At 37.0% G+C, this 26,589-nt stretch overlaps 1 protein-coding gene across 1 annotated transcript; it reads left to right on the top strand.

Moving 5' to 3' along the window:
• Window positions 1-490: 490 nt before the first annotated feature.
• On the top strand, window positions 491-10,018 carry LOC122316266. The gene is made up of 3 exons (XM_043132798.1): window positions 491-595; window positions 8,354-8,787; window positions 8,902-10,018. The coding sequence occupies exons 1-3, from the start codon at window positions 491-493 to the stop codon at window positions 10,016-10,018; spliced, it is 1,656 nt and encodes a 551-aa protein (XP_042988732.1).
• Window positions 10,019-26,589: the final 16,571 nt, after the last annotated feature.

The raw sequence follows: 26,589 nt of genomic DNA, 5'->3' as shown, positions 1-26,589 counted from the left end.
TCACCCAAATTTCTCATGTAGAAATGATCAGCCTGGTCGGTCCCCACCACCTCAACAGCAGCCATTTCATCAGGGTGCTCCTCAGCATCAGTATTCGTCATATCAAAATCTTCAGAGTTATCCTCATGTAGCTCCTCCTGGATTTCAGCCTCATGTAGTTGTACAGAGTTCTTAGCCTTCATCATCTGCAAAGAAGACTCTAGATGACAGTATGACACAGATGGCCAATACACTTCAGCAATTCATGCAGATTCAAGCCACCACAAATAATCAAAATACTAAGGCCATAAATGAGTTGCGAGGTACTATTAATAAGATGAGCATGACCTTAAGCACCCTAGAGAAAGGGAAATTTCCAGCACAGCCTCAGCCTAATCCTCAAGTATACAGACAACAACAACATCAAGTGCATAATGTCTCAGGAGACGTTATTGAGACAGCGAAAGCTATTCTTACTTTGAGAAGTGGGAAGGAAGTTCCCCAACCTGAGATGACCATAGACACAGCGGTAGTTGTTCCTACACCTAAAGATGCAGCAGAGACGGATGAAGTTGAAAAAGAACCAAAGGTAGTGAGTCCAGAACTGAATAAGCCTGTGAGTGCAGATGTTGAGACTAGTAAGGGATACCAACCTGTGGTTCCCTATCCTCAGAGATTGGCAGCTGGCCAAAAGAACAAGTATCACACAGAGATTCAAGAGATTTTCAAGCAAGTGAAGATCAATATTCCACTGTTGGATGCCATACAACAAGTGCCTTCATATGCAAAATTTTTGAAGGACTTGTGCACAGTGAAGAGGAAGCTGAATGTAAAGAAGAAAGCTTTCCTAATGGAGCAAGTTAGTGCATTGATATTGAGCGAGACTCCTCAGAAGTTTGGAGATCCCGGCTCTCCCAACATTTCCATTATGATTGGTGAATCACGCATTGGGAGAGCTTTACTTGATTTAGGGAGTAGTGTGAACTTGCTACCGTTCTTAGTATATGAGCAGTTGGGATTGGATGAGTTGAAAAATACCTCCATCATGCTACATTTGGCTGATAGATCAGTTAAGGTACCGAGGGGTATTGTAGAGGACGTGTTGGTCCAGGTGGACAAATTCTACTACCCAGTGGATTTTGTGGTTCTTGACATGTAGCAGCCGATCTCCACTATTTACCAAGCTCCTGTCATCCTAGGAAGACTATTTCTAGCTACATCAAATGCTTTGATCAATTGCAGAAGTGGAGTTTTGAAGCTTACCTTTGGGAACATGGCACTTGAGTTGAACGTTTTCAACGCTTGCAAGATGCCAGCACATTTTGATGACACAAGTGATTTGAATACTGTGGAGAGTTTGACACCAACAGATTTTATTTGCTGGCATTCTCCCTTCTCTGATGATGATTATATTTTTCAAACACCTGAATTTTTACTTGATGAGAAAATTGATCATATCAATGAAGATGACTTTGATTTTTTTGATTGTTTTGCAGATTCTTCTTTACCACTTGAAGTACAATTTGTGGGAGCAAGATGGAAACCCCAGTTTGAAGCTCTACCACCACCAGACATGCTTAAATCTTCAGAGGAAGAAGTTCCCCAGTTGGAGCTGAAACCACTTCCTCAAGATTTAAAGTATGTGTTTCTTGGTCTTGAAGAAGGCACTTTTCCAGTGGTGATTTCCTCAAAGCTAAATCAGAAGGATGAAGCCCAATTGATTGAAGTATTAAGGAAGCATCGATGCGCAATTGGTTGGACAATAGCTAACATCAAAGGCATTGATGCCGCTGTATGTACCCACAGAATCCATCTTGAAGACGATGCTAGACCGGTTCGTGATGCTCAATGTAGGCTCAATCCTACCATGAAAGAAGTTGTGAAAGAGGAAGTGTTTAAGCTACTCGCAATAGGTATCATTTACCCTATCTCAGACATAAAGTGGGTAAGTCCAACTCAAGTGGTACCAAAAAAATATGGTTTGACTATCATAAAAAATGATAAAAATGAATTGATTCCAACTAGAATGGTTACTGGCTGGAGAATGTGCATTGATTATAGAAAACTTAATTCAGCCAGTAGGAAGGATCATTTTCCTTTACCATTCTTGGATCAAATTTTGGAAAGAGTAGCTAGTAATGCATATTATTGTTTCTTGGATGACTACTCTGGTTATTATCAAATTGCTGTAGCGCCTGAGGATCAGGAGAAAACTACTTTCACCTGTCCTTTTGGTACTTTTGCTTTTACTAGAATGCCTTTTGGTTTGTGTAATGCTCCAGCTACTTTTCAGAGATGCATGATGAGTATTTTTTTTGACATGATTGATGGTATTTGTGAAATATTCATGGATGATTTCTCTGTTCTTGGAAAATCCTTTGAGAGTTGTTTGCATAATTTGGCACGTATTCTCCAGAGATGTGAGGAAAAAAATCTTTTACTTAATTGGGAGAAATGCCAATTTATGGTTACTCAGGGCAATGTATTGGGGCATATTGTTTCTTCTGAGGGTATAAAGGTTGACAGGGCAAAGATTGAATTAATATCTAAACTTCCTATCCCTAGGACAGTTAGGGATATTCGTTCTTTTCTTGGTCATGCTGGCTTTTATAGGCGGTCTATTCAAGGGTTTAGTTCTATTGCAAAACCTTTGTGCACTCTTTTACAAAATGATATTGAATTTGTTTGGACTGATGAGTGCCAAAAAGCTTTTGATACCTTGAAAAAGTCGCTTACCACTGCCCCTATTGTGCAACCCCCGCAATGGGACCTTCCCTTTGAAATTATGACAGATGCTAGTGATTATGCCTTAGGAGCTGTTTTGGGGCAGCGGGTGGATAACAGACCTTTTGTGATTTATTATGTCAGTAGAACCTTGAATGATGCCCAGAAAAATTATACCACTACTGAAAAAGAATTGCTTGCAGTAGTTTTTGCACTTGATAAATTTCAGACTTACATTCTTGGTTCTCCTGTTACTATTTTCATTGACCACTCTGCTCTAAAGTATTTGTTGGCTAAGAAAGATGCAAAACGACGCTTGATTCGCTGGATTCTATTACTTCAAGAGTTCAACATCAACATTAAGGATAAGAAATGAGTTGAAAATGTGGTAGCTGACCACTTCTCTATATTGTCATCATCTCCTTCTTCAAATGTCAGCCTTCCTCTTTATGATAGTTTCCCGGATGAGCAGCTGTTTGTGGTTGATAGAGCTCCCTGGTATGCTGACATAGTCAATAATCTGGTGATTGAGCGAATGCCTTCTGAATGGTCAACCCAAGATAAGCGTTGGTTTCTATCTGAGGTAAAACATTTCTACTTTGATGACCCTTACCTTTTCAAATATTGTTCGGACCAATTGATTCGGAGATGCATTCCTGATGACGAGTTTTCTTCAGTATTGAGATTTTGTCATATGGGTGCATGTGGTGGTCATTTTTCAGCAAATAAAACAGTGGCAAAAATTTTGCAAAGTGGTTTTTATTGGCCTTCCATGTTTAAGGACGGTTACAATTTTTGTAAAGCATGTGAGTCTTGTCAAAAGTTAGGAGCCATTAGCAAAAGAAACATGATGCCCCTTTCCCCCATTCTTACTTTAGAAATCTTTGATTGTTGGGGAATAGACTTCATGGGACCTTTTCCGGTTTCCTTTGAAAACACATATATTTTATTGGCTGTGGACTATGTTTCAAAGTGGGTTGAGGCCATCGCTTGCAAAACCAATGACCATCATGTTCTACTAAAATTTTTACAATCTTTGTTTGCTCGATTTGGCATGCCCAAGGTTATCATTAGTGACGGGGGTTCTCATTTTTGCAATAAACCATTTTCTATACTTGTGAAGAAATATGGTATCACACACAGAATTTCTACCCCTTATCACCCTCAAACAAATGGGCAAGCTGAATTGGCAAACAGAGAAATAAAAATCATTATGGAGAAAACAGTAAATCCTAATAGGAAAGATTGGTCGATTAAGTTTCTTGATGCTTTGTGGGCCTATAGGACAGCTTTTAAAACTAATCTAGGAATGTCTCCTTACCGATTAGTTTATGGTAAAGCTTGTCATTTACCTATTGATATTCAGCATCGAGCTTTGTGGGCCATAAAGCATGTTAACTTGTCACTTGATGAAGCTTCAGGGTTGAGAAAATTGCAGATCAATGAATTGGATGAAGCTCGCCGGAATGCTTATGACAACGCTCAGCTTGTAAAGGAACGCATGAAAATTCTACATGATCAGAAAATTCATCCAAAGCAATTCACACTGTCAACGGACAACGTCTAAAGTCATTTCTGAAGGTCTTTGATCCACATGAAGGATCTTACTTGTGCAAGACCCCAGGGAAGTGTTTTAAGTTGCTTTTCCTTCTTTACAGTTTTCTTTACTTGCATTTATTTTATTTGTTCTTTCGCTTTGGTTTTATATTTCATGTTGATTGTTTGTTTTACTTGCTTAGTTCTGTGCACTTTGTTTTCTTTCGTTTGATTCATTAAGGACTATGTCTCTCACTAGTTGGGGGGTAGCATGTGTGCACATAATATATATATATATATATATACATATATAAGATTTGTGAAATTTGAGCATCTTGGTGGAGTAGTTGAGCGGGATCATTTGTGAAGATTTATTTTTAAGCTTAAACATAGAGCATGATTTTTGATGCATCATATTTTGTTGATATGTGGCTTGAAACACTAGGATGTTATGCTTATTGAGATGAAACTTAATAAAATTTTTGTAGAATGAAAGGCAAATTTTGAAGGACATTTTGCACATGCTTACGCTTGTAGTGTTCCTTATTTACCATTCATTGATTTAACACTGGAGAAGTAAACTGCAGGACTACCGAGCCATGCCAAAAAAAAGAAAAAGAAAAAAAAAGAAAAAAAAGAAATTGAAAAGATTAGAATGAAAAGAAAAGAAGAAAAGAAAAAAAAGAAAAAAAAAGAGAGAGAAAAGGAATAAAGGCAACTTAGTAAACTTTCCTAAGTAAAAAGGGCTAGAAACAGTTACCCAAGACTTTGGGGGTTGAGTGTCCAACCTTTAAAAACAGAGCTGGCGTGAAAACATCTAGTCCCTTGGGCTTTGAGGTAGTTAGAATCAGCAATGATTAATCTTAAGGTTGAAAAATCCTATGACAAATCATGGCTAGTAATAAGGAACGCACAGCCAGTTTAGCTCCACACACACATTTGAGTTATGAGAAATTTGCCTCAATTCTATGTGAAAGATTGTTGAGATAGTCTTGATGGGTATAGCCCCTGGTGGTTGAGTGTTAACATGTCACTTCTGTGAGAATTCAGAATTATGTTTGATTGCTTTTCTTTCAATTTAGAGCTTTATGCAATGTTCATCTCAATTAATTTTCATTATTTTGCTCAATGATTAGCAAAAAGCTAGTTGGGGGTGTGATTGAGCTGAAATACTGCATATTTTATCTATTTAAAACTAATGTATTTTAAATTCATCATGACATTATTATTGGTTTTAAATGGAAAAATGGTTAAATAAGAATAAATACGAGCTGTGATTTAAATTGATTAATAGCATGAGTTTATACTTAATTTTATAACTTGAGATTTAATTGGATAATGGTTATTCATATGCATATTTTATTTTATTTAGAAAGCTTGGTATGAGATAAATTTTGTGTGTGATCCATATGTTAAACTTTTTGAATAAATTGGAAGTCATTAACGCATGCATGACTCAAAACAATGAATTTTGGCTTGTAGGTCCTATACACATGGCATGGAAAGAGAGGATTATTTATATTGAATTGTTGACCATCTCTAGATTGAAGATTGCCGTATGCATTTCACCTCACCACCTCTTCCATTCACACTCCCACCAACTCAACCCAATTCAGTCTCATCAATCATCCACCACCTCTTTCGTTCACACTCAAATAAATCCACCAACTCCCTTCCAACCCACAGAAAAGTACCTCTTTTGTCTTCCAATGGCTGCATATCAATTTAATCCATTCACATGGCAAGCTGGATCCCACGGAAGGAATGAAGGAAAAGATGGTCCATTTGAGCTGCATAAAATGTGGGAGAGGCTGGAAATCATTGGCTAAAAACATCGATGAGTTGGAGAGAAGAGTGAGATTGTGATGTGCATGTGATTGAGTAAAAAAGGGAATCAATGAGCTGAAAATTGTTGGCTGAAACGTGATCCAAATGAAGAGGAAGTTGATGCATATGAGTTGGCTGAAACATGTGCAAGGTTGGAAGCTGAGAAATCGGCATGATTAACGGGAAGTTGTTGGCTGAAACATGATCCCATTAAAGTGAAGAGAACCGGTGCATTTGAGCTGCATAAACATGTGCAAAGCTGGAAAGTGGTCCAGTTATTAAATGAAGGAAAAGAAGTCATTGAAGGCTGCTGTCTCCACCGAATTGTCTCCACCAAATTTATCATTGAAAAGTCATGATTGAAGGCGTCTTTCCACCGAATTGGACATCATTGAAGTCGGTGGATTGGCTCTTTAAATAATGGGTGCAATCCGAGAGGAAAAGGAACTTTATGCTTTGTTTTAGTTTTTTTTTTTCTTATGTTCTTCGGCATTTTTTCATTTGGAGTCGGTGAGAGTTTTTAATCTTTCTTGAGTTTTCATTAATGTTGGGATGAGAAGATGTGAGTGGATTAGTTTTATGTTGATGAATAAGAGACGTATAGGGACTTGGGAGTGTGAAGTCGGTGTTGCCTTATCTTCTTGCAATAATTTCAGTCGGTTGCAATGATTTCCTTTTGCTGGCTGATCCTTTAAGTCGGTTAGGAGGGAATTTTAATTTTCTGAAACATGAGGTGGGAATGATTAAAAGAGAGGTAGAGAGAGTTAGGACGTGTAGTGAAAAGGAAGTGTTGTGCGAAGTCGGTGTTGCCTTATCTTCTTGCAATAATTTCAGTCGGTTGCAATGATTTCCTTTTGCTGGCTGATCCTTTAAGTCGGTTAGGAGGGAATTTTAATTTTCTGAAACATGAGGTGGGAATGATTAAAAGAGAGGTAGAGAGAGTTAGGACGTGTAGTGAAAAGGAAGTGTTGTGCGAAGTCGGTGTTGCCTTATCTTCTTGCAATAATTTCAGTCGGTTGCAATGATTTCCTTTTGCCGGCTGATCCTTTAAGTCAGTTAAGAGGGAATTTTAATTTTTTGAAACATGAGGTGGGAATGATTAAAAGAGAGGTAGAGAGAGTTAGGACGTGTAGGGAAAAGGAAGTGTTGTGCAGTGCCATGCTTGACTTGGTTTGAGTGAGGTGTCTTAATAGGTGATTCGGTCATTTGGTTGGAGGGAGGGTAGTGAACGAGAAGTGGGAATTTGGAGGAGAGGTGTCAGTGGTTCTCAAAGAAGGAAAGGAGTGAGTTCATTGGGATTTTCTAGAGTTTTTATTAAGTGTGCTAAGATTTGTTGAAGAATTTTATTTCATTAAGTGTACCTTAAATTCTTGCAAGTGTGCTAGTTGGTTTCATGAAACAAAGGAATTGTTCTAGAATTTTATTTCATTATGTGTACTACCTTAATTTCTTGCAAAGAGAGTGAAGGAGAGAGCTTTTGTTTTTGTTCTAGTTGGGCAATTTATTTGTTGTTTACTTATTTCGTGCTATTTATTTTTCTCACTTCTTTAAGCTTTCATTTAATAGTAATTACAATTGTTATGTATTAATTTTGAGAATTTGTGATTTGAATACAAGGATGAATTCTAGAATCTTGGTTTTGGGCATTTTCAATTTTCAGTTTGTGTTTTATCAATTACTTTCTAATCTAGTTTAATCTTAGCTTAGTTTTATTAATTTCTTAGTTCAATTGCATATTAGATTGATTAAATTTTAAATAGGATTTAAATAATTTCAGTTTCATTGTTTAATTGTTAGATTAATTAAGATTGTTCAATTTAGTTGACTCTTTGATTAATAATTTCAATTTGTTAGTCTTTTACATTTCATTTCAATTTCATTTTGATTAATCTTTGATTAAAAATATGAATTTAGTCCATGACTAGTACCCTTTTTCATTCTTGTTGCACTCTTCCATCCATTGCACATACCATCATTTTTATTTTTATCTTTGTGAATATTTCCACCATTTTAAACGAGTTTGATTTTTAAGTAACTTTTCCTGAGGAGACGATCTAGGAATTTATTCCTAATTATTACATGACATCCTCCTGCACTTGGGATAGCTTTTATGCTACTCATTTTTGAGTGAGTCAGATATTTCATGGGGAGAGTGAAAGTTGGAGTGCTAATTCGTCAGACAGTGATCAAAATACATATAATGATAGTCAGAATTATGTTGATGATATGGATGAGATGATAGGACATTCTTGCTGGTGCATTCATGGACCATGATTTCATGAAACAGGGTACTAGTTCACAACCTACCATGAGTGAGCGGCAATCGAAAAATTTTGAACAATTGTTAGATGATGTCAGATGTCCACTTTATCCTGGTTGCGAAAAATTCTCTAAGCTTTCATTTATAGTTAAGCTACTCCATATCAAAACTATTGGTGGGTGGACTATCAAGTCATTTAACATGGTTTTACAGTTGTTAAAATCAGCTTTCCCAGACATTCAGTTGCCAAACTCATACCATGAGGCTCAATGCTTAGAGCATGGGTTGGGTTTTAGTTATGTGAAGATAAACGCTTGCCCAAATGACTGCATGCTATTTTGGAAAGATGATGTTGATAAAGAAAGTTGTTCTAAATGCAACGAGTCAAGATGGGTGTCCAGTAGAAGAAAAAAGGGGAGGATTCCCCAAAAGGTATTGCGATACTTCCCTCTGAAACCTCGGTTACAAAGACTGTTTATGTCAAAGAATATTGCAAAAGAAATGAGATGGCATAAAGAAGAATGACTTGATGACCACAGTACTTTAAGGCATCCTGCTAATTCTAAGATGTGAAGACAATTTGATAAAGACTACACCCATTTTGCAGAAGATGCTCGGAATGTGAGATTGGGGCTAGCCAGTGATGGATTCAATCCATTCAACAATATGAGTAAACCTTATAGCATTTGGCCTGTGATACTCGTGCTATACAACTTGCCTCCTTGGTTGTGCATGAAAGATCCGTACTTAATACTCTCCTTACTCATACCTGGGCCCAAAGCACTGGGAAACGACATAGATGTTTATTTGCAACCTATAGGGAATGGCTTAAAAGAATTATGGGAGGATGGCATAGATACCTATGATGCATCAAAGCGTGAAAATTTCCAGTTATATGCTGCACTATTATGGACAATTAATGATTTTCCCGCATATGCCAATCTTTCTGGGTGGAGCACAAAAGGAAAGATGGCTTGCCCATTATGCAATGTAGACACAGATTCAAAGTGGTTGAAACATGGGAGGAAGCATTGTTATATAGGTCATCATCACTTCTTGCCATCCATGCATGCTTGGAGAGAGAAAAAGGCTGCATTCAATGGATGTGAGGATCATCGCTTGCCACCTCCAGATCTAGTAGGATATGATGTACTCCATCAACTAGAGCAGATTGGTAACATTGAATTTGGCAAAGGCTCTCAAAAGAGAAAACGCACACCATCTGAATTGAACTGGACAAAACAAAGTATATTCTTCCATTTACCTTACTGGTCCATGTTACCATTAAGACATAATCTTGATGTCATGCACATTGAAGAAAATATTTGCGACAATGTCTTAGGAACAGTGATGGATATTGAAGGAAAAACCAAAGATACAGCTAATGCATGTAGGGATTTGATGGAGCTTGGGTTAAGGAAGGAATTACATTTACAACCTTCGGCAAATGGGTACTCCATGGTGCTTGGCTCCTACACATTGGATATCGATCAGATGAGACATTTCTGTGAATGGCTTGCATCTATTAAATTTCCCGATGGTTTTGCCTCGAACATCTCTAGATGTGTTTCAGTTGCTGATGGAAAGATATCAGGAATGAAAAGTCATGACTGTCATGTGTTCATGCAAAGATTACTTCCGGTTGCAATTGGGGGGTTTTTACGATCTGATATTCGTCTTGCATTGATCTAGTTCAGTTCCTTTTTCAAGGCCTTGTGTGCCCGGACATTAACACTAGACATATTGAAGCGACTACAAAATGACATTGCGATTATCCTCTACAAGCTTGAGATGATTTTCCCACCTGCTTTCTTCGATATCATGGTACACCTCGCCATTCACTTACCCCGCGAGGCTTACCTTGCAGGGCTTGTTCAATATAGGTGAATGTATCCTTTTGAGAGATATTTGGGAAAATTCAAGCGTTATGTAAGGAATAAGGCTTGCCCAGAAGGTTCAATTGCTCAAGCATATGTCCATGTTGAATGCTTATCCTTTTGCTCCCTGTACATCCATGATGTTGGGACCATACATAATCAGGAGGAAAGAAACAGAGATATAGATAAGGGTATAGAATCTGAACATTTCTCTATTTTCTCACAAAAGATACGTCCTTTGGGCTCACATACCTCCAATCGATTAGATAAACCACTATTTGCAAAGGCAATGCGGTACGTGCTTAATAATTGTGCTGAGATTAGTCAATACCTAGAGTAAGTATTTTGGTTGTTTCCATTACTTGTACATTGCTTTCTAGCTTGTTCTTTACAAAGACCTGTCTCAGTTTCAATATCTGCATATGTTTCCGCAGTGAGCACTAGACGAAGTTGAAAGAAATTTCATCCGAGAATATCGATCGTAGACATCAAGTTGAATTTCCAAGTTGGTTTCGTACACGGGTACGTTATCTCTAAAATCAACTCACATTTAATCTTGTCAATTTACTTTAATTCTAGAGTATGGCTAATTACCTTGTTTCACACCGCCATGTTTAGATTCAAGAAATACGTTCAGCAAGTCCTGATGACGTTTCTGATGACATTTTTGCACTCGCTTGTGGACCAGATCCATGGGTCTCTTCATATTCTACTTGCATAATGAATTGCATCAGATTCCATACAATAAAGCATGGAGAATTTCGTGCAACCCAGAATAGTGAGGTTGTTGTTCAAGGGGAACACCGATCACAGCCTGTTGATTTTTATGGTGTATTGATTGACATATTGCAATTACGTTATATGGGTTGGCGTCATGTATATTTGTTTAGATGTGATTGGTTTGATATCGGTGATAGGAGGAGAGGAATATGTGCTGGGGACCACCTAACTAGTGTTAACACTGCTCGCAAATGGTATAAGGATGAACCATTTGCCCTTGCTTGTCAAGCTTCCCAAGTGTTTTACCTTAAAGACACTAACCTGGGTGGTAATTGGTCCGTCGTGCAAAAGATTACAAGTAGAAACGTGTATGATGTTCCAACTATGCCCGTGGCCAATGATGATGTCGATGATGATGAAAATCTGAATGTTCCTGCTTTCCAAGAGAATGACCCCTCATATGTAGAAGTTGTACCCGCATGTGATGATGATGATACTAGGAACCCATTGCATAGAACTGATGTGGAACCAACCCATATTGCTGAAGAAAGAACATTGCAACATGCAATACCCTTTGCCGATGATGAAGAATTCATTGATGATGAAGAGGATGAAAATGATGATAATCATACTCATAGCAGTGAAGACATTCTTTTGGACAGCCAGTCTTCGTCTGACGATGGTATGTATTTATGCTAGGGTGTTACTTATTATTACAAGATTAAATGTGAGTTCATACGTGTATAGTATAACCTGCTCAATATAGTTATTTAAAAATAGGTTTTCATTATTTTTTGTGCGCCCAAATATGAAATATCTAACTCCAATAAATGACTATGTTTTATGCAGAATTTGATGAATAACTGACAACTTGGTGGGCATTGTTATGATGGCTACCGGGGAGGATTGGTATATCTCATGCAACTTTTGATAATCTCTTATTAATGAGGAGTTGTAATAATTAATTAATATAAGCATCTTACTACTGATTTTGTACACAAAATTTACAACTGATATTGTTTTATGGACTTATTATTCATTTACATTTGCTCAACCCCATGGTTTGCACTTATCAAACACACAAGTATGTATGAGACAAGTAGAATCTAATTCCATATCATTAGTGCTACTCATTTACAAGTATGGGTTTTGTGATTATAAATTTCTAACCATTTAATTTTGTTCTATACTTCTTTTAGTGTTTTTCCATGTATTCCAGTATTGATGTTACATATTATTAACCAGGTTGTTTTGATCAATGCTTGGCATCATGCATCCCTACTTACATCCAAGAAAATCCCAGCACATGATATTGGAAAAAGAAGTTTCTTTCATTGGAAAAGTCCATCATGCAGGCAGCTAACTCAATTGGTAGTGAAGGTGCTGCTTGGTAGGGGTTGGTTTTACCGATTGTGAAAGAAGACGACGTGCAAGTACTGCAGAACCTTTCGGTGGTTTTTGGTGTTTGGCTTGCAACTATTTCTTTTTCTTTGTATTTTCGCAAGCATCAATTTTGTGAGCTGCTATTTTGGCCATAGTTGTAATGTTTATGTGAAAATGAATGCGACTTAACTCTATGTTGGATTATTAATGTTGTATTGGACATATATATAGAACAGTTGTAATGATTTGTTGTGAAAGTGAAGATGGCTTACCTCTATATTGGATGATTAATGTTGTACTTCTGGACATGATATTTTGTGAAAGTGAATATGGCTTAGCTATAGAATGGATGATTAATGTTGTACTGGACATATATATGGAATAGTTGAGATGATTTTTTGTATAAGCTTTAGAAACAAGTGATGTTTTTGGTATTGTACAATAGCCATTATTGAAATAGGTTTTGAATGATGAAGGAGAAGATAGTGCCAATTTTATTCCACAGATTGATTAAGGTCAACTCATCAAGCTCATGAAGCTCATGGTCAATATTCAACTCTGCTCAATTGTGTAGTAGGAAAAGGTCCAAATACAGGGGCATTGTTTATTAAAACTTAACTAATGAATATATGAGGGCTCTTAGTGTGAGAGAAGGTATTTTTTGTGAATGAATTTTTGTAATTTCTTTTTCACTTTATCGAGTGTGCAGGGTGTGTGATTTATGAAGGCTAATATGTAGCATGACTGTATATATAATGTGACTCCCCCAAAGCCCCACGCACGGACACGGGGAAATCGAGACGTCCAGACGATGACATCACGGGTCACCATCCTATCGATAAGTGCCAAGTGTGTGTGAAAGCAACAAATGTGCACGAGAAACACGCAGCGGATAGCAAAGTCATAAACTAAGTACCAGAATTTTTCTTGTTTAAATACAAAGCTGTTCAAAACATACATAATAAAATATTACAAACTACAAATATTACTCAAAGCAACAACAAGACATTAACTTCAACCCAGAACTCCGACGGAGCCGCATCCTTGGGCTCAGCCTCCTCCTCCTCCTCGAACTCTGCACCAAATCTATGAAACCAAAAATGTTGCCACAGGTAAGTAAAATCCAAACACCACTAGATAAAAACATATAAAACTCAAACAATATGCATGAAAGAATGCAATGCACATGTCCCATAAAATCATAATTTTTCCACGCACGCCAAAAACTCATTTGGCCCAAAAACATAACCATTAAAACCATTCCTCACCATTATCCCAGATAATGGCCCAAACCACCATTTTCCCAGAAAATGGATCAAAAGCCTCGAAATCAAACCTCGCCATTTTCCCAAAAAATGGCCCACATCCGAAAACCATAAAAATGATCCAATTATGCATGCACCATGATCTCCCCTAGGGATCATCCACACACCCTGGCTCTGTGCCACACCGCAGGTAACGACTACGCATGTGACACCTAAACGAGCGATGCCCAGACTCACGCCCCGCGCGTACCTGGCCAGGCCATCCTCTAGTCCCCGCTACTCTAGGGACCACGGAGTCGGCACGACAGCGTTACCGTATCGTGTGATCCGGTCGTCGCCCTGTGACAATCCAGGGGATGTCACTCAGTATTATCCACTCCCGAGTGACCAGAGGAGCTCCACCGAGATAATAACCCATCCCGGCTTGGGCTCGTGAGACACACGCACCCGAAACTCATTTACGCCAATAAAACGAGATTTTCTCAATTAAAATAAAATGCACAAATATGCAACGCACGCCTCATGGCACGAATAACCAACCAAATCACAAACAAACATAACCAAGCACTCCGTCCTCAAACCATCCGACCCCCAAACTCCTTGGACTCAGTCCAGAATTAGCCAACCAACAGATAAATATTTATTGAATAAGAAAAATATATTTAAATCTAAAAGTAGAGTTTGAAAAATACTTACAGCGCTATACGGTATTTTTAGAAAGCTCGCGGCGTTGCAAACGGCAAAGGAAAAGCAACGTAAAAGTGTAATTTACATTGTTGCCGTGGGTAATAAATTACCCACTTTCGAACGGGAACAAACCAAGGCACAAAATTGATAGGGAATGGTCTATAGATATTTATGAAGCTAAAGGAAACGAGTTTTGGCCGTGGGTGGTGGTGGAAATGGCGGAGGAAGCGAAAAAAGCCCAAATCGGAGTTGAGCTCGTGGGAGCTGCTCCGACAACGGATCGGGACCAAAATTAGGTGGGTTAGGTTGGTAAGAGGTAGAGGAAGAAGATGTGAAGAGATGGTGGCCAGAGGTGGTGCGACGGCGCCGAAATCAGTGAAAAACCGTATGGCTTGGAGGAGCTCGTGGTGGCTAACGGTGGCTCGGATGGAGGTGAAACTTGGTGGGGATGTTCACCGGTGAGAGGGGAAGAAAACTGGGTGGGTGGTGTAGGCCACGCCACCGGCGAGTGGCGGTTCTGGGCTGCAAAAGCAACCGGCAACAGGGGAAAAACAGAGCAGGTGCTGTGACTTCCAGGGGTTCGTGGCAGCTAACGGCTGGTCCGATGGCTCTAAAAATTGGTGGGGATGAACTCTGGTGGGAGGGAAAGAGAATGGTGGGGGTGGTGTACAACACAGCCGCCGGACGGCGGAGCAATGGGCGGCCGAAGTGGCAGCGACGGTAAGGGGAAAAAGAAGGGGCAGTGCACGGGAGAGAGGAAACGGGGAAGAAAGAAGAAGAAAAAGAAAGAAAAGAAAGAAAAGAAGAAAAAGAAAAGGAAAAAGGGAAAAAGAAAAAGAGAAAAGAAAAGAAATGAGGTCAAATCCTCACTCCGGAAACCAAAAACAAACCCGCCGAAAACGATATTAAAAACCGTAAAACGACTAAAATAAATTAAACACGATATCAAATAAATTAAAACCAATTTAAAATAAATTAATTTAAAATAAATAAACCAATATATTAATTAAATTAAAAACAACCCTTCAGTGAAAATACATGTAAAAACGGGTTATCACATATAAGATATTCGAACCTTATTAAGTATGGAATAAATATTCACTCATTTAATTTATTTGAAATGAATAATTGATTTTAGTAGAAATCAAGTAACATTTTTGGATAAATATATATTATCTTAATTGATGTCTAAATATTGATCATTATCATCAACCCTCACAAGCTCGAATTTATATAGTCGTAAGTACTTTCTTTACTTATGTGCACTTTATTACCTTACATAGAGAAGTAATTATATTTATACAGTGTACGCTTCCAATAATAAAATTTATATAGTCGTAAGTACTTTCTTTACTTCCGTGCACTTTATTACCTTACACATAGAGAAGTGATTATATTTATACAACATACGCTTCCAATAATAAAATTTATATAGTCGTAAGTACTTTCTTTACTTCCATGCACTTTATTACCTTACATCGAGAAGTGATTATATTTATACAACGTACACTTCCAATAATAAAATTTATATAGTCGTAAGTACTTTCTTTACTTCTGTGCACTTTATTACCTTACATAGAGAAGTGATTATATTTATACAGCGTACGCTTCCAATAATAAAATTTATATAGTCGTAAGTACTTTCTTTACTTCCATGCACTTTATTACCTTACATAGAGAAGTGATTATATTTATACAGCGTACGCTTTCAATAATAAAATTTATATAGTTGTAAGTACTTTCTTTACTTCCGTACACTTTGTTACCTAACATAGATAAGTGATTATATTTATACAGCATACGCTTCAATATTATTGGACAAATATATATGAGGCCCTCATAATCCAACTTTTAATACTTATGTATATAATATCTTCATTAGCATTACGCACTTATCTAATATTATATATATAAATATATATATTTATACTACTTGAAAAGGAAAGTTGATCACACATATAGACATGTATAATATAATACTTGATCATTGAAGTTCATTAACACACATACATGTAAAAGAATAATAGTCCAACCTTGGTACATACGTACCTATATAATACATTAAATAACATTACCTATATTATATATACATATTATATATATAATATAACATACATATATAATATATTATAAATGCATTAACTATATATTATAATAAACAAAGTATAATATATATAATACTTGATAATAGAAGTTCATGATCACACATACATGATGTAATAGAATAATAGTCCAACCTTGGTACATACTTACCTATATAACAACCTTGGTACATACTTACCTATATAACACATTAAATAGCATTACTTATATATATAAATAATATTATATATAATATATTATATATAATTCTTGATCATAGAAGTTGATCACGTACACTTGCGTGCAATATGTATATATAATACATTAAAGTCACGATCTTACGTATAAATCTGAAAGTTGTGTAGTATATACTGTGTTCGCAAATAAAACTGATACATCTTCCAATGATAAATACCCACTGATCTGATTCATGAGAATATATAAAGGTTAGGGTGTACAGTCAAAGCTTATACACAATAGCTATCATATATATTGTGAAAAAGAAGAACAATGTAAGATATTTGAACCTGCTGCTACATAAACAGGTAATCATGATGTTGCTGACATAAGTACTTGCAGATCGGAATGCGATATCTCTGAATGATAGAACAAATCTCCAAAATCCTACCGTCCCTTGCAACAGGTGTAAGTTTTGGGAGACACAAGCTACACTTACGTAGGAGATGAAAATAATATAGCGCCAAACCATCTTTTGGCATTACCAATGCATAAGATTTCAGTCAACTACTCTTGGTGGCTATCTTGAAACACATTGCAAGCTGAAGCACTCTGAACCAATTCAGTCCTGAAGTTAAAAGAATTGGTTGTGCATATTTCTACTTTCCAGTTGAAAGAAACTCTGTGTTGGACATTGGAAAGTTGTGGTCGAAGTGAAGCTTCCTTCTGCGATAGATAAATAGCATAGTACACCCATCTTCTTACATAGTACTGCACATTCTGCTCATTAACACTTTAGTAGGTAGTAATGCTAATCTGAATTAAATTAGCTTGCTAAGGAAATGGTTCAATCGAAGAGAGGGAGAGGTGGAGGAAGAGTGGGACCAGTGAAATGAGTGTTGCCTCCCATCGGACAACACCTGCAACCAGTAGCATCGAAAGTTGGAGTCTGAGAGATGAAAGGGAGGTGGAAGCTGACGACTCCACTCAGATTCCAGAGAACTGTAATCCAGCAGGTAAGGTGAATGAAGAATCTGAGGGTAGATGTTTGTTCCTTATTGCAACTTAAAAGTAATATATATACAAATCTTATTGCATATTAAAAGTCTGAATATTTCTATGGTTGGTATATATATATATAGTACAAAGGAGTAACAACCTTAGTAGGGATCTGAGAGATGAAAGGGAGGTGGAAGCTGATGACTCCACTCACATCCAAAGAGCTGTAATCCAGCAGGTCAGCTGAATGAAGAATCTAAGGGTAAGAATGATAGTTATTTCAACTTAGCTAGTAATATATATATACAAATCTTATAGCAACTTAAAAGTCTAAACATTTCTATGCATGGTTGGTATATATATATATAGCACCAAGAAGTAACAAACGTGGTAGGGGTGTAGCCAGAGGGACAGAATTTGAGAGTTTGTGAAAGTATGGCAAGATACCATTGGAGATAAAAGATGGCAATATAGGTCCATCATGCAACAACAGGACAGTCTATACAACGAGAGTGACATGGATTGTGAAGCACTATGCAGAAATGGGGCATGTAAGTTGGAGTAACGTCGACGTCAAGGAGAAGGATGAACTTATTGATCGAGTTCGAGTAAGGTTTTCTTTGGTTGAATGAATAACTGTAGAAATATTGTGTTTTTTACCTTCAATGTCTAAATGTAGAAGCTGGTTTTTATGGATATTGAATTAATAGAAGATATATAGAAGTTGTTGGTAGACCATGTTAAATTAAATTCAAGCTAGTTTTTATGGATATTGAATGATTAAATGTAGAAGCTGCTAGACTTTGGTTGAATGATTAAATGTAGAAGCTGGTTTTTTTGCCTTGAATGTCTAAATGTAGAAGGTGGTTTTATTTTTGTTTTTATCTTGAAGCTGCACGTACTATAATTCCATCTAGATGTATTAACACCAATAATATCACCAATCATATATAATGGTGAAGCACATGTACATGTGTTTTTAACAAAACTAGAGTAAGCATGGTTAGAAATATTGTAACCAGGTTTTTTAACACAATGGCATTTGTAGGCTGATTTTGTGTTGGATTGGACCAAGAAAAATCATCGTCGGACAGTCACAACTCAGCTATCCCGTGCATACAACTCGTTTCATTACATGTTGCATCGGAAATACAAGGAATATGCAACACATGAGGAGGTAGTAGTTAATGGAGGTTCGATGGTAGAAAGGCCAGTTTGGGAGTGGTTATGCAATGGGTGGGCTAGTGATGAATTCAAGGTACGTATGTCTAATATCATATTGAACGAATGCGATAATGTGCATCAGCAAAAGCTGTTTACTCTGAAGACTCTCACCAGTTTAGATAAGATGTACAGCTTGTGACTCATGAATAAAAGACTGTGGGTTTCTATATAGCTAAAACAAATCAACACTAGGGTCTTTTGGCATTAAAAGCTAGTTTTGATGCCTTTTCAGTTGCAACTTGTGTTTTATTGCAGAAAATATCCACTCAAAACAAAGAGAATAGGGGTAAACAAATGGTCAACCACACAAGTGGAAGGACGTCGTTTGTTGTACTAATGGAAAGAAGGGTATAAGCTTATTTTAACTCCTAATTGTCAATTTGCATTTTATTTGAAATGGGAACTTATATAATTTGATTGGTTTGCCTATCTTCGAATATTTAGAAGGACAAGAATCTAATTGATTTCTACAAGGATGCGCATTGGTCAAATAAAAAGGGCAGATTCATCACACCAACCACAGAAAAGAATTATGTAAGCACTCACAAACTATTTTTTCAGTTGCCAAGTTGCCAGTAATTTGAAATTATTAATTGTTCAGTCTATGGTATTCAACAATATTGTGTTTACTACTCTTAAGTATATGTTTTTGATTTTTAGTTTTAAATATTAGTTAAGAAAGCATCAACCTTATATGCCCAACAAATAACAGATTATAGTAAGAAACCTAGCAGCTTTTTATGATCAATTAGTTAGGTGATAAATAGAATATTGAATGGGAGCTTTAAGCATACTACGCATATAAAACTGATTGATGGTTGGGTTCTGAAAAATGCCACAGAATAAGATGGTTGAATTGATAAATGCCAAAGAACCAGAGGATCGCACTGATGAAGCAGCAGCAGCCATTTTTAGGCAGGTTCTGGGACATAGGTCTAGCTATTCTAGAAGGTTGGGCCACTCTGTTATGCCCAAAAGTATAGTGCCTGGAGTGAGTGACTCGTGGTCGAATGTGCTTCCAAGTGTAGAAGTGTCAAGTTGTATCAAGGATAAGTCCAGGATAGTATTCCACAGGGACAATGGGTTATCAAAGCGTATAAGAGATTTGTGAGTAACAAATGAATCAAGTATGAGAGATGAAAATAAAATTCAAATGCAATGCAAAAAGATAATTGAAGTTGAAATTAGAGTTTCTAAAAAAACAAATTAACGAACACTTGGGTTGGGTATGAGACTCTCTTTATTTCGGATTCTAGATAATTTTCTCGATTAACAATCCAATCAAGGCAGTGCTAATCGGAAGGTAAAAAGTTAAGCTCAAGTTTTGCAATATTTTCCTAAGGGATTCCGTACTTTACTAGTCAAACACACATTAACAAACAATTGAGAGAGGCCTTGATAGTTTTCAAGCTTTTGTTGTGCCTTACGTCAACAACAAAATAAGAGCAAGAGCCGCAATATATTTTCAATTTAAATCCGACTAGTAACATAGTGAAATCAACAATTATCAACAAAATATTGCATCGATCTAGAATCCAAAACAAATCACGTCCCATTCCACAATGGTTAGCACGTGTAGTGAGTGTTGTCCGAACATGTGTGAGTTTTCTGCAACGTGCTGTGTCCGAATGAGTTTGTCGCTGCATGTGTAAGTTGGTGTGGTTTATTGCATGTGAGTTGCTTGTCTTGCAATGGTTAGCACGTGTAGTGAGTGCTGTCCGAATGAGGCTGGTCTGCATGTGTGCATTCACACTTGAATGATATCTTTGTTGTGTATTGCCCAAACTACCGCTGTTATGAGAGGAATAAAAATGAAATATTTATTTTCATGTGAAACAATTATATTATAAATCTTTCTAAGCACAAAAATACCAGAATTTATCAATTGACTCAAGTATTGTGATCTATTGCATAATTAAGTACTTAAATCATTTTTTATTAAACAATTTATTCACTTAAGTAACTTAATCATGCAGTTTTAGCGCTTCATCACACCCCCCAACTAGCTTTTTGCTAGACTCTAGCAAATAAAGTGAATGAATTCATGCGAATGTGAGTTTTCCAACTACAATTTCAAAAGAAGTTCGAGGATCACATGCCATGAAATAGACTTGTTGAGTTTAAGAACACTGGAGATAGATTAATATGAATTTTGTATCAACTGAGAGATTTATACACCATTTAGTTAATCAACCAAGGGAATTACATGTAACAAAGCTTGCTTTCTTTCAAGTGCATGGAAATGGGGTTAGAATTCCAAGATCGACTGCCAAGAGACATTAACAGTTTCAATCACAACAACCAATCTGAGAAAACCACATGGTCTTACTCTAATTCAAAACCATTGTAGTGGCGGCTTTCACGCTATTACACTTTGAAAGGCGCCTACTTTTTTTTGTAAGGACCCCGGTAATAGGCAGCCTTTTCCACTACACAGATATAATTTATGTTTTTAGATTTCCTAGTGGGGGAATCGAACCTATGAATGTGCGCCTACCCACACTTTCACAATTCAGCCCTTATCACTAGTCTACCTAAAGGATTTTTTTTTTTTTTTTGGATCCCTGGCTTGTCCCTTTTCTCATTTAATTCATTCCAAATTTCTTCCTAAGCCATTAGGATATGGTTCATTAGAGTCTCAAACAATTGAAGTGTAAATCAACCAACAATGACTCAATGTAGTCTTCTAGGCCTTCCGGGTATGTGTTGTGTGTGTTTTAGCAAAACTTTTGACATCTTTCCCTTGGTTTAACAACTAAATAAAATGGATAAGTCTCTCTTTTGACATATACTCATATTTTCACTACATTCCACATGTTGCATGACCTCAAGAAATCTTTTTTTTTTTTTTAAGCATGTAAAATTCAAGAATGAGGGATTTAATCTGCTTTCAACTCATTACTAACACTCCCCCAAAGTGGACCAAAATATGTCTAAGGCATGCAAATAGAGAAATAAATTCTCTTCCACCCCCCAACTAGATTGTAGCATTGTCCTCAATGATGCAAGAGAAATGAAAGAATTTACACAAAGAGAGCAGTTAAGGGCCAAAATAACTAAAAGAAGAACCAAAAATTCAAAGAAAAACTAAAGGAAAGAGGAAAAGGAAGTACCTGGATAGCTTTGAAAAGAATGCAGCTAAAATAAAAATAAAAACTGAAGAACAAAAGAAAACAATGAAAAGAAATGGATAGATCAAGAACCATCAATTAGGATCCAGCAAATGTAGAGTAGATTCCTCAGGTGCAAAGTTAGAAATAAAAGGCTTGAGCCTTTGACCATTAACCTTAAAAATGTTACAATTGAGAGGATTCATTATCTCTATAGCACCATGAGGAAAAACAGTTTGTACCACATAAGGCCCACTCCATCGAGACCTTAACTTACCAGGATCAAAAATCTTACTTTGGATGTGTTTGTTGGCTAAACATCTTCGAAACATATGGTCAGAGCAATATTTAAACAAGTGAAGGTCATCATAAAAAAAATTATTCAACCTCATATTTGAATTTTCGAGTGTCCTGAGTGCTCCAATGAGATGGTGTCTGTCATCTAAAGATGGTTTTATGGGTGCTGCCCAAGGTGGCGACTCTGCAAACATTGGTTGCCAAGGCACCCCATGCCCGATTCCTGCGAAAGAAACATTAGAAGTATCATCAAGTATATTTACATCACTTAGCATACTTTCTAATGACAAATGTAAATCAGTAGAAGGAAGATTCAAGTGAAAGTCCTTATCAAGGATATTTTCCAGCAAATTAACTTCCTTAACTTCTTCTAAATCCTGAGGTTGCCTGCAAGTATTAAAGATATTCAACTCCAATGTCATGTTTCCAAAACTCAATTTCAAAATTCCACTTCTACAATTAATTAATGCATTAGATGTAGTAAGAAATGGTCTACCAAGAATTACAGGAGCTTGGAAAGTAGATGGATTTGACAAGTTCATATCAAGCACCACAAAATCCACAGGATAGTAAAATTTATCAACTTGAACCAAAACATCCTCAACTATACCCCTAGGCATTTTTATTGATCTATCAGCAAGTTGCAAAATGATAGGTGTGGATTTCAGTTCACCTAAACCAAGCTATTCATACACAGTGTAAGGCAATAAATTGACACTTGAACCAAGATCCAACAAAGCGTGACCAATTTTTGAATTTCCTATCACACAAGCAATTGTAGGTGCTCCAGGGTCCTTGTATTTAGGTGGTGTATTACTCTGAATGATAGCACTAACCTGCTCAGTAAGGAAAGCTTTCTTATGCACATTTAATTTTCTTTTTACAGTGCATAGATCCTTTAGAAATTTTGCATAAGCAGGAATTTGCTGAATAGCATCTAACAAAGGGATGTTAATCCTAACTTGCCTAAAAACCTCAAGAATTTCAGCAAGATGCTTATCTTTATGCAACAGAACTAATCGTTGAGGAAAAGGAGCAGGTATAGGACAATGTATTTTCTCATGCTCATCAGACACATGCTCTCCATCTTTATTAGAAGGGTTAGAAGCCTTACCAAAATTGTATGGCTCATGTGCTGGAATGTTTACCACCTTACCGCTTCTTAAAGTAGTCACCGCTTTGACCGACTTTAAGTTAAGATCCTCACTTATTGCTTGCACTTGATGAGGCTACCCTTGTGGATTTGGTTGTACTGTGCAGAAAATTTACCCTTCTCTTGGGTACTTAAAGATGTAGTTAGCCTTGTGAGGGAACTCCGTATGTCATTAATTGCCAATGAATTCTGATTGTTGAGTGTTGCTTGACCTTGCATGAACTGTTGAAGTGTCACATTCAGCTGCTGAACCGTATCTTCAAGTCCCTTCTTTTGCATTGGAGGTGCTTGAATTGCCAGTTGAGAGGGCCCTGGGGCCAAGGTTGCTGAAGTTACATGTTGGTCACCCCTCCAACTGAGATTTGGGTGGCTCCTCCATCCTGGATTATAAGAATTAGAGTAAGGACCAGAATATGGTTTATGTATCATGTTTACAGCATTAGATTGGTCCAACAATACTTCCTTGAAAGCAGTGATCGTGGGACATTCATTAGTTGAATGCCCACGATCCTCACATATGCCACACTTCTCAGAAAATTTAGGGACAGCATGCACTTCATTTACTTTCTTCAATTCCATGACTTCAACTTTTCTAGACAACAATGTTAATTTAGCACGCAAATCATCATCTTCATTTAAAGTATATTTTCCATGACTAGACTCAACTTGCCTAGACCTATCATGCACATCAGTTGTGTCCCAAGATTGGGCATTTTCAACAAGATAATCAAAATATTCAAATGCCTCCTCAGGCTCTTTGTCAAAAAATTCTCCATTACACATGGTTTGTACAAATTGGCGCATTTTAGGTGTCAAACTTTCATAAAAAAAACTAATCACACGCCAATGTTCATAACCATGGTGTGGACATGAATCTAATAGATCTTTGAACCTTTCCCAACATTGATAAAAAGTTTCAGAATCCTTTTGAGAAAAATTCATGATCTGTCTTTTCAAAGCATTTGTCCTATGTATTGGGAAGAATTTTTTCAAAAATCCTGCTTGCATCTCTTGCCATGTACCCATGGTTCTAAGTCTCAATGAATTCAACCATGTTTTAGCTTTATCTTTTAAAGAAAATGGGAACAACTTAAGCCTTATAACCTCCTCAGTGCAAGTCCGGTCCATGAATGTAGAACAAACCTCTTCAAACTCTTTGATATGCAAATAAGGGTTCTCAGAATCCATGCCATGAAAATGTGAAATTAATGGAATAATTCCAGGTTTGAAATTAAAATTGTTTGCATTCAAAGGTTGAATTATGCATGAGGGTGTGCTAGTTCTAACAGGCTGAAGATATTCTCTAAGTGTCCTGTTTGGATTCTCCACTTCCCTATCATGATGCTCATTTTCAGCCATGATGCTATCAGTGTCTGATGATGATTCAACAAAAGCTGATGCAGAGCCAAAAGATGTCAATGATTCTGTCCTAAACAGTCGAGATGTATGGTCTCTAGTCCAACCAGTCATACAAACAAGAGCAGATAATCAAAGACCATGAAAAATAAACAGAGAGAATGGAAAAAGATTAGATGTCACCCAGGCTGTGAAAAGGTTCACAGCTCCACAAACGTCCTCTCAGCAGTAGAGGAATGCTCTGATAAACGCCAGTTGTCCCCGGCAACGGCACCAAAAACTTAACTCGTGGTCGAATGTGCTTCCAAGTGTAGAAGTGTCAAGTTGTATTAAGGATAAGTCCAGGATCGTATTCCACAGGGACAATGGGTTATCAAAGCGTATAAGAGATTTGTGAGTAACAAATGAATCAAGTATGAGAGATGAAAATAAAATTCAAATGCAATGCAAAAAGATAATTGAAGTTGAAATTAGAGTTTCTAAAAAAACAAATTAACGAACACTTGGGTTGGGTATGAGACTCTCTTTATTTCGGAGTCTAGATAATTTTCTCGATTAACAATCCAATCAAGGTAGTGCTAATCGGAAGATAAAAAGTTAAGCTCAAGTTTTGCACTATTTTCCTAAGGGACTCTCTACTTTACTAGTCAAACACACATTAACAAACAATTGAGAGAGGCCTTGATAGTTTTCAAGCTTTTGTTGTGCCTTATGTCAACAACAAAATAAGAGCAAGAGCCGCAATCTATTTTCAATTTAAATCCGACTAGTAACATAGTGAAATCAACAATTATCAACAAAATATTGCATCGATCTAGAATCCAAAACAAATCACGTCCCATTCCACAACCCAAGTTTTAGAAATTAGCTACACATGATATTTCTAGCAATAAAAATTAATCTAAGTTGAACCATGATAAAATCTAAGAGAAAATTTCCAAACGAAATAAATCCCAGAGATGATGCATGCAGGACAACTAAAGTAAAATGAAAATTGAAAACGTAGAGCCTGAGCTTCGTCCGTCCGTAAACGTCCAAACTAAGAGCAGAAAAAAATAAATGAAAAACGAGAGTGCGAACGAGCTTCCATCTACTCACCCCTGGACTAAAACATAAAATAAAATAAGAGCAAAACTGAAAGTAAGAACCAGAAAATAAATTCCAGCTGCCTACTATCTAAAAGCATAGCAAGAATGGAATAAAATCAACACCAGCCGCCCCAAAGTTCTAAACAAAAAGTAAAGAAAATAAAACTCAACTACTCTACTGCTGCTCCTAGAACCGAAAATGAAAAGAGGAAGAATAATAATTCCAAAAACAACAGCCTTGCATCTAAACTAAAAGAAAAGAAATAAAATTCCTAAGAACAAAACTAAGAACTACCCTCCTCCAGGTCTGAACGAAAAGCAAGAAAAAAAAACTTCAAAACTAAGCTACTGCTGTAGCCGAATGAAATATGAAAGAAAATAGCAAACTCCAAGCTAAGCTGCTGCTGTAGCCGAATGAAAATCAAAGAAACAATAAAAACAAGCTAAGCTACTGCTGTAGCCAAATGAAAATGAAAGAAACAATAAAAACAAGCTAAGCTACTCTGTTTTGTGTTGCTACCTCCAGCTAAATAAATACTGATTTCCTCCTGCTGCTGCACGTCCGAGTCTATACATCCATGTTCTGTTGTAGAACCGACAAAGGGAATAAGACCTGCTATCTTCCTGTCTCAGGTCTGAAATGCTCTTGCTTTCCAACAACATCCAGCATGTGTGAGTGTACTGCAACGTCCAGGTTGGTGTTATCCGAATGAGTGCTTTTCTGGTCTGCATGTGTGAGTTGCTGTCACGTTTTCTGCATGTGTGAGGTGCTCCTGCATGTGTGCGTGTGTGAATCCGAATGAGTGCTTTCCGAGTGAGTTTGTTGCATGTGTGAGTGGGTGTCA

Source organism: Carya illinoinensis, chromosome 7, assembly GCF_018687715.1.
Source record: "Carya illinoinensis cultivar Pawnee chromosome 7, C.illinoinensisPawnee_v1, whole genome shotgun sequence".
NCBI lineage: Eukaryota > Viridiplantae > Streptophyta > Magnoliopsida > Fagales > Juglandaceae > Carya > Carya illinoinensis.
The sequence above is the reverse complement of the archived record's forward strand: the minus strand, read 5'-3'. Positions and strand labels throughout refer to the sequence as shown.

Coding starts and splice junctions, on each gene's coding strand:
- LOC122316266 (XM_043132798.1), top strand. CDS start 491: ATGACCATAGACACAGCGGTAGTTGTTCCTACACCTAAAGATGCAGCA. Junction 596..8,353: donor GTCCAGAACTGAATAAGCCT/GTGAGTGCAGAT, acceptor TTCATGAAACAG/GGTACTAGTTCACAACCTAC. Junction 8,788..8,901: donor TACTTCCCTCTGAAACCTCG/GTTACAAAGACT, acceptor TAAGATGTGAAG/ACAATTTGATAAAGACTACA.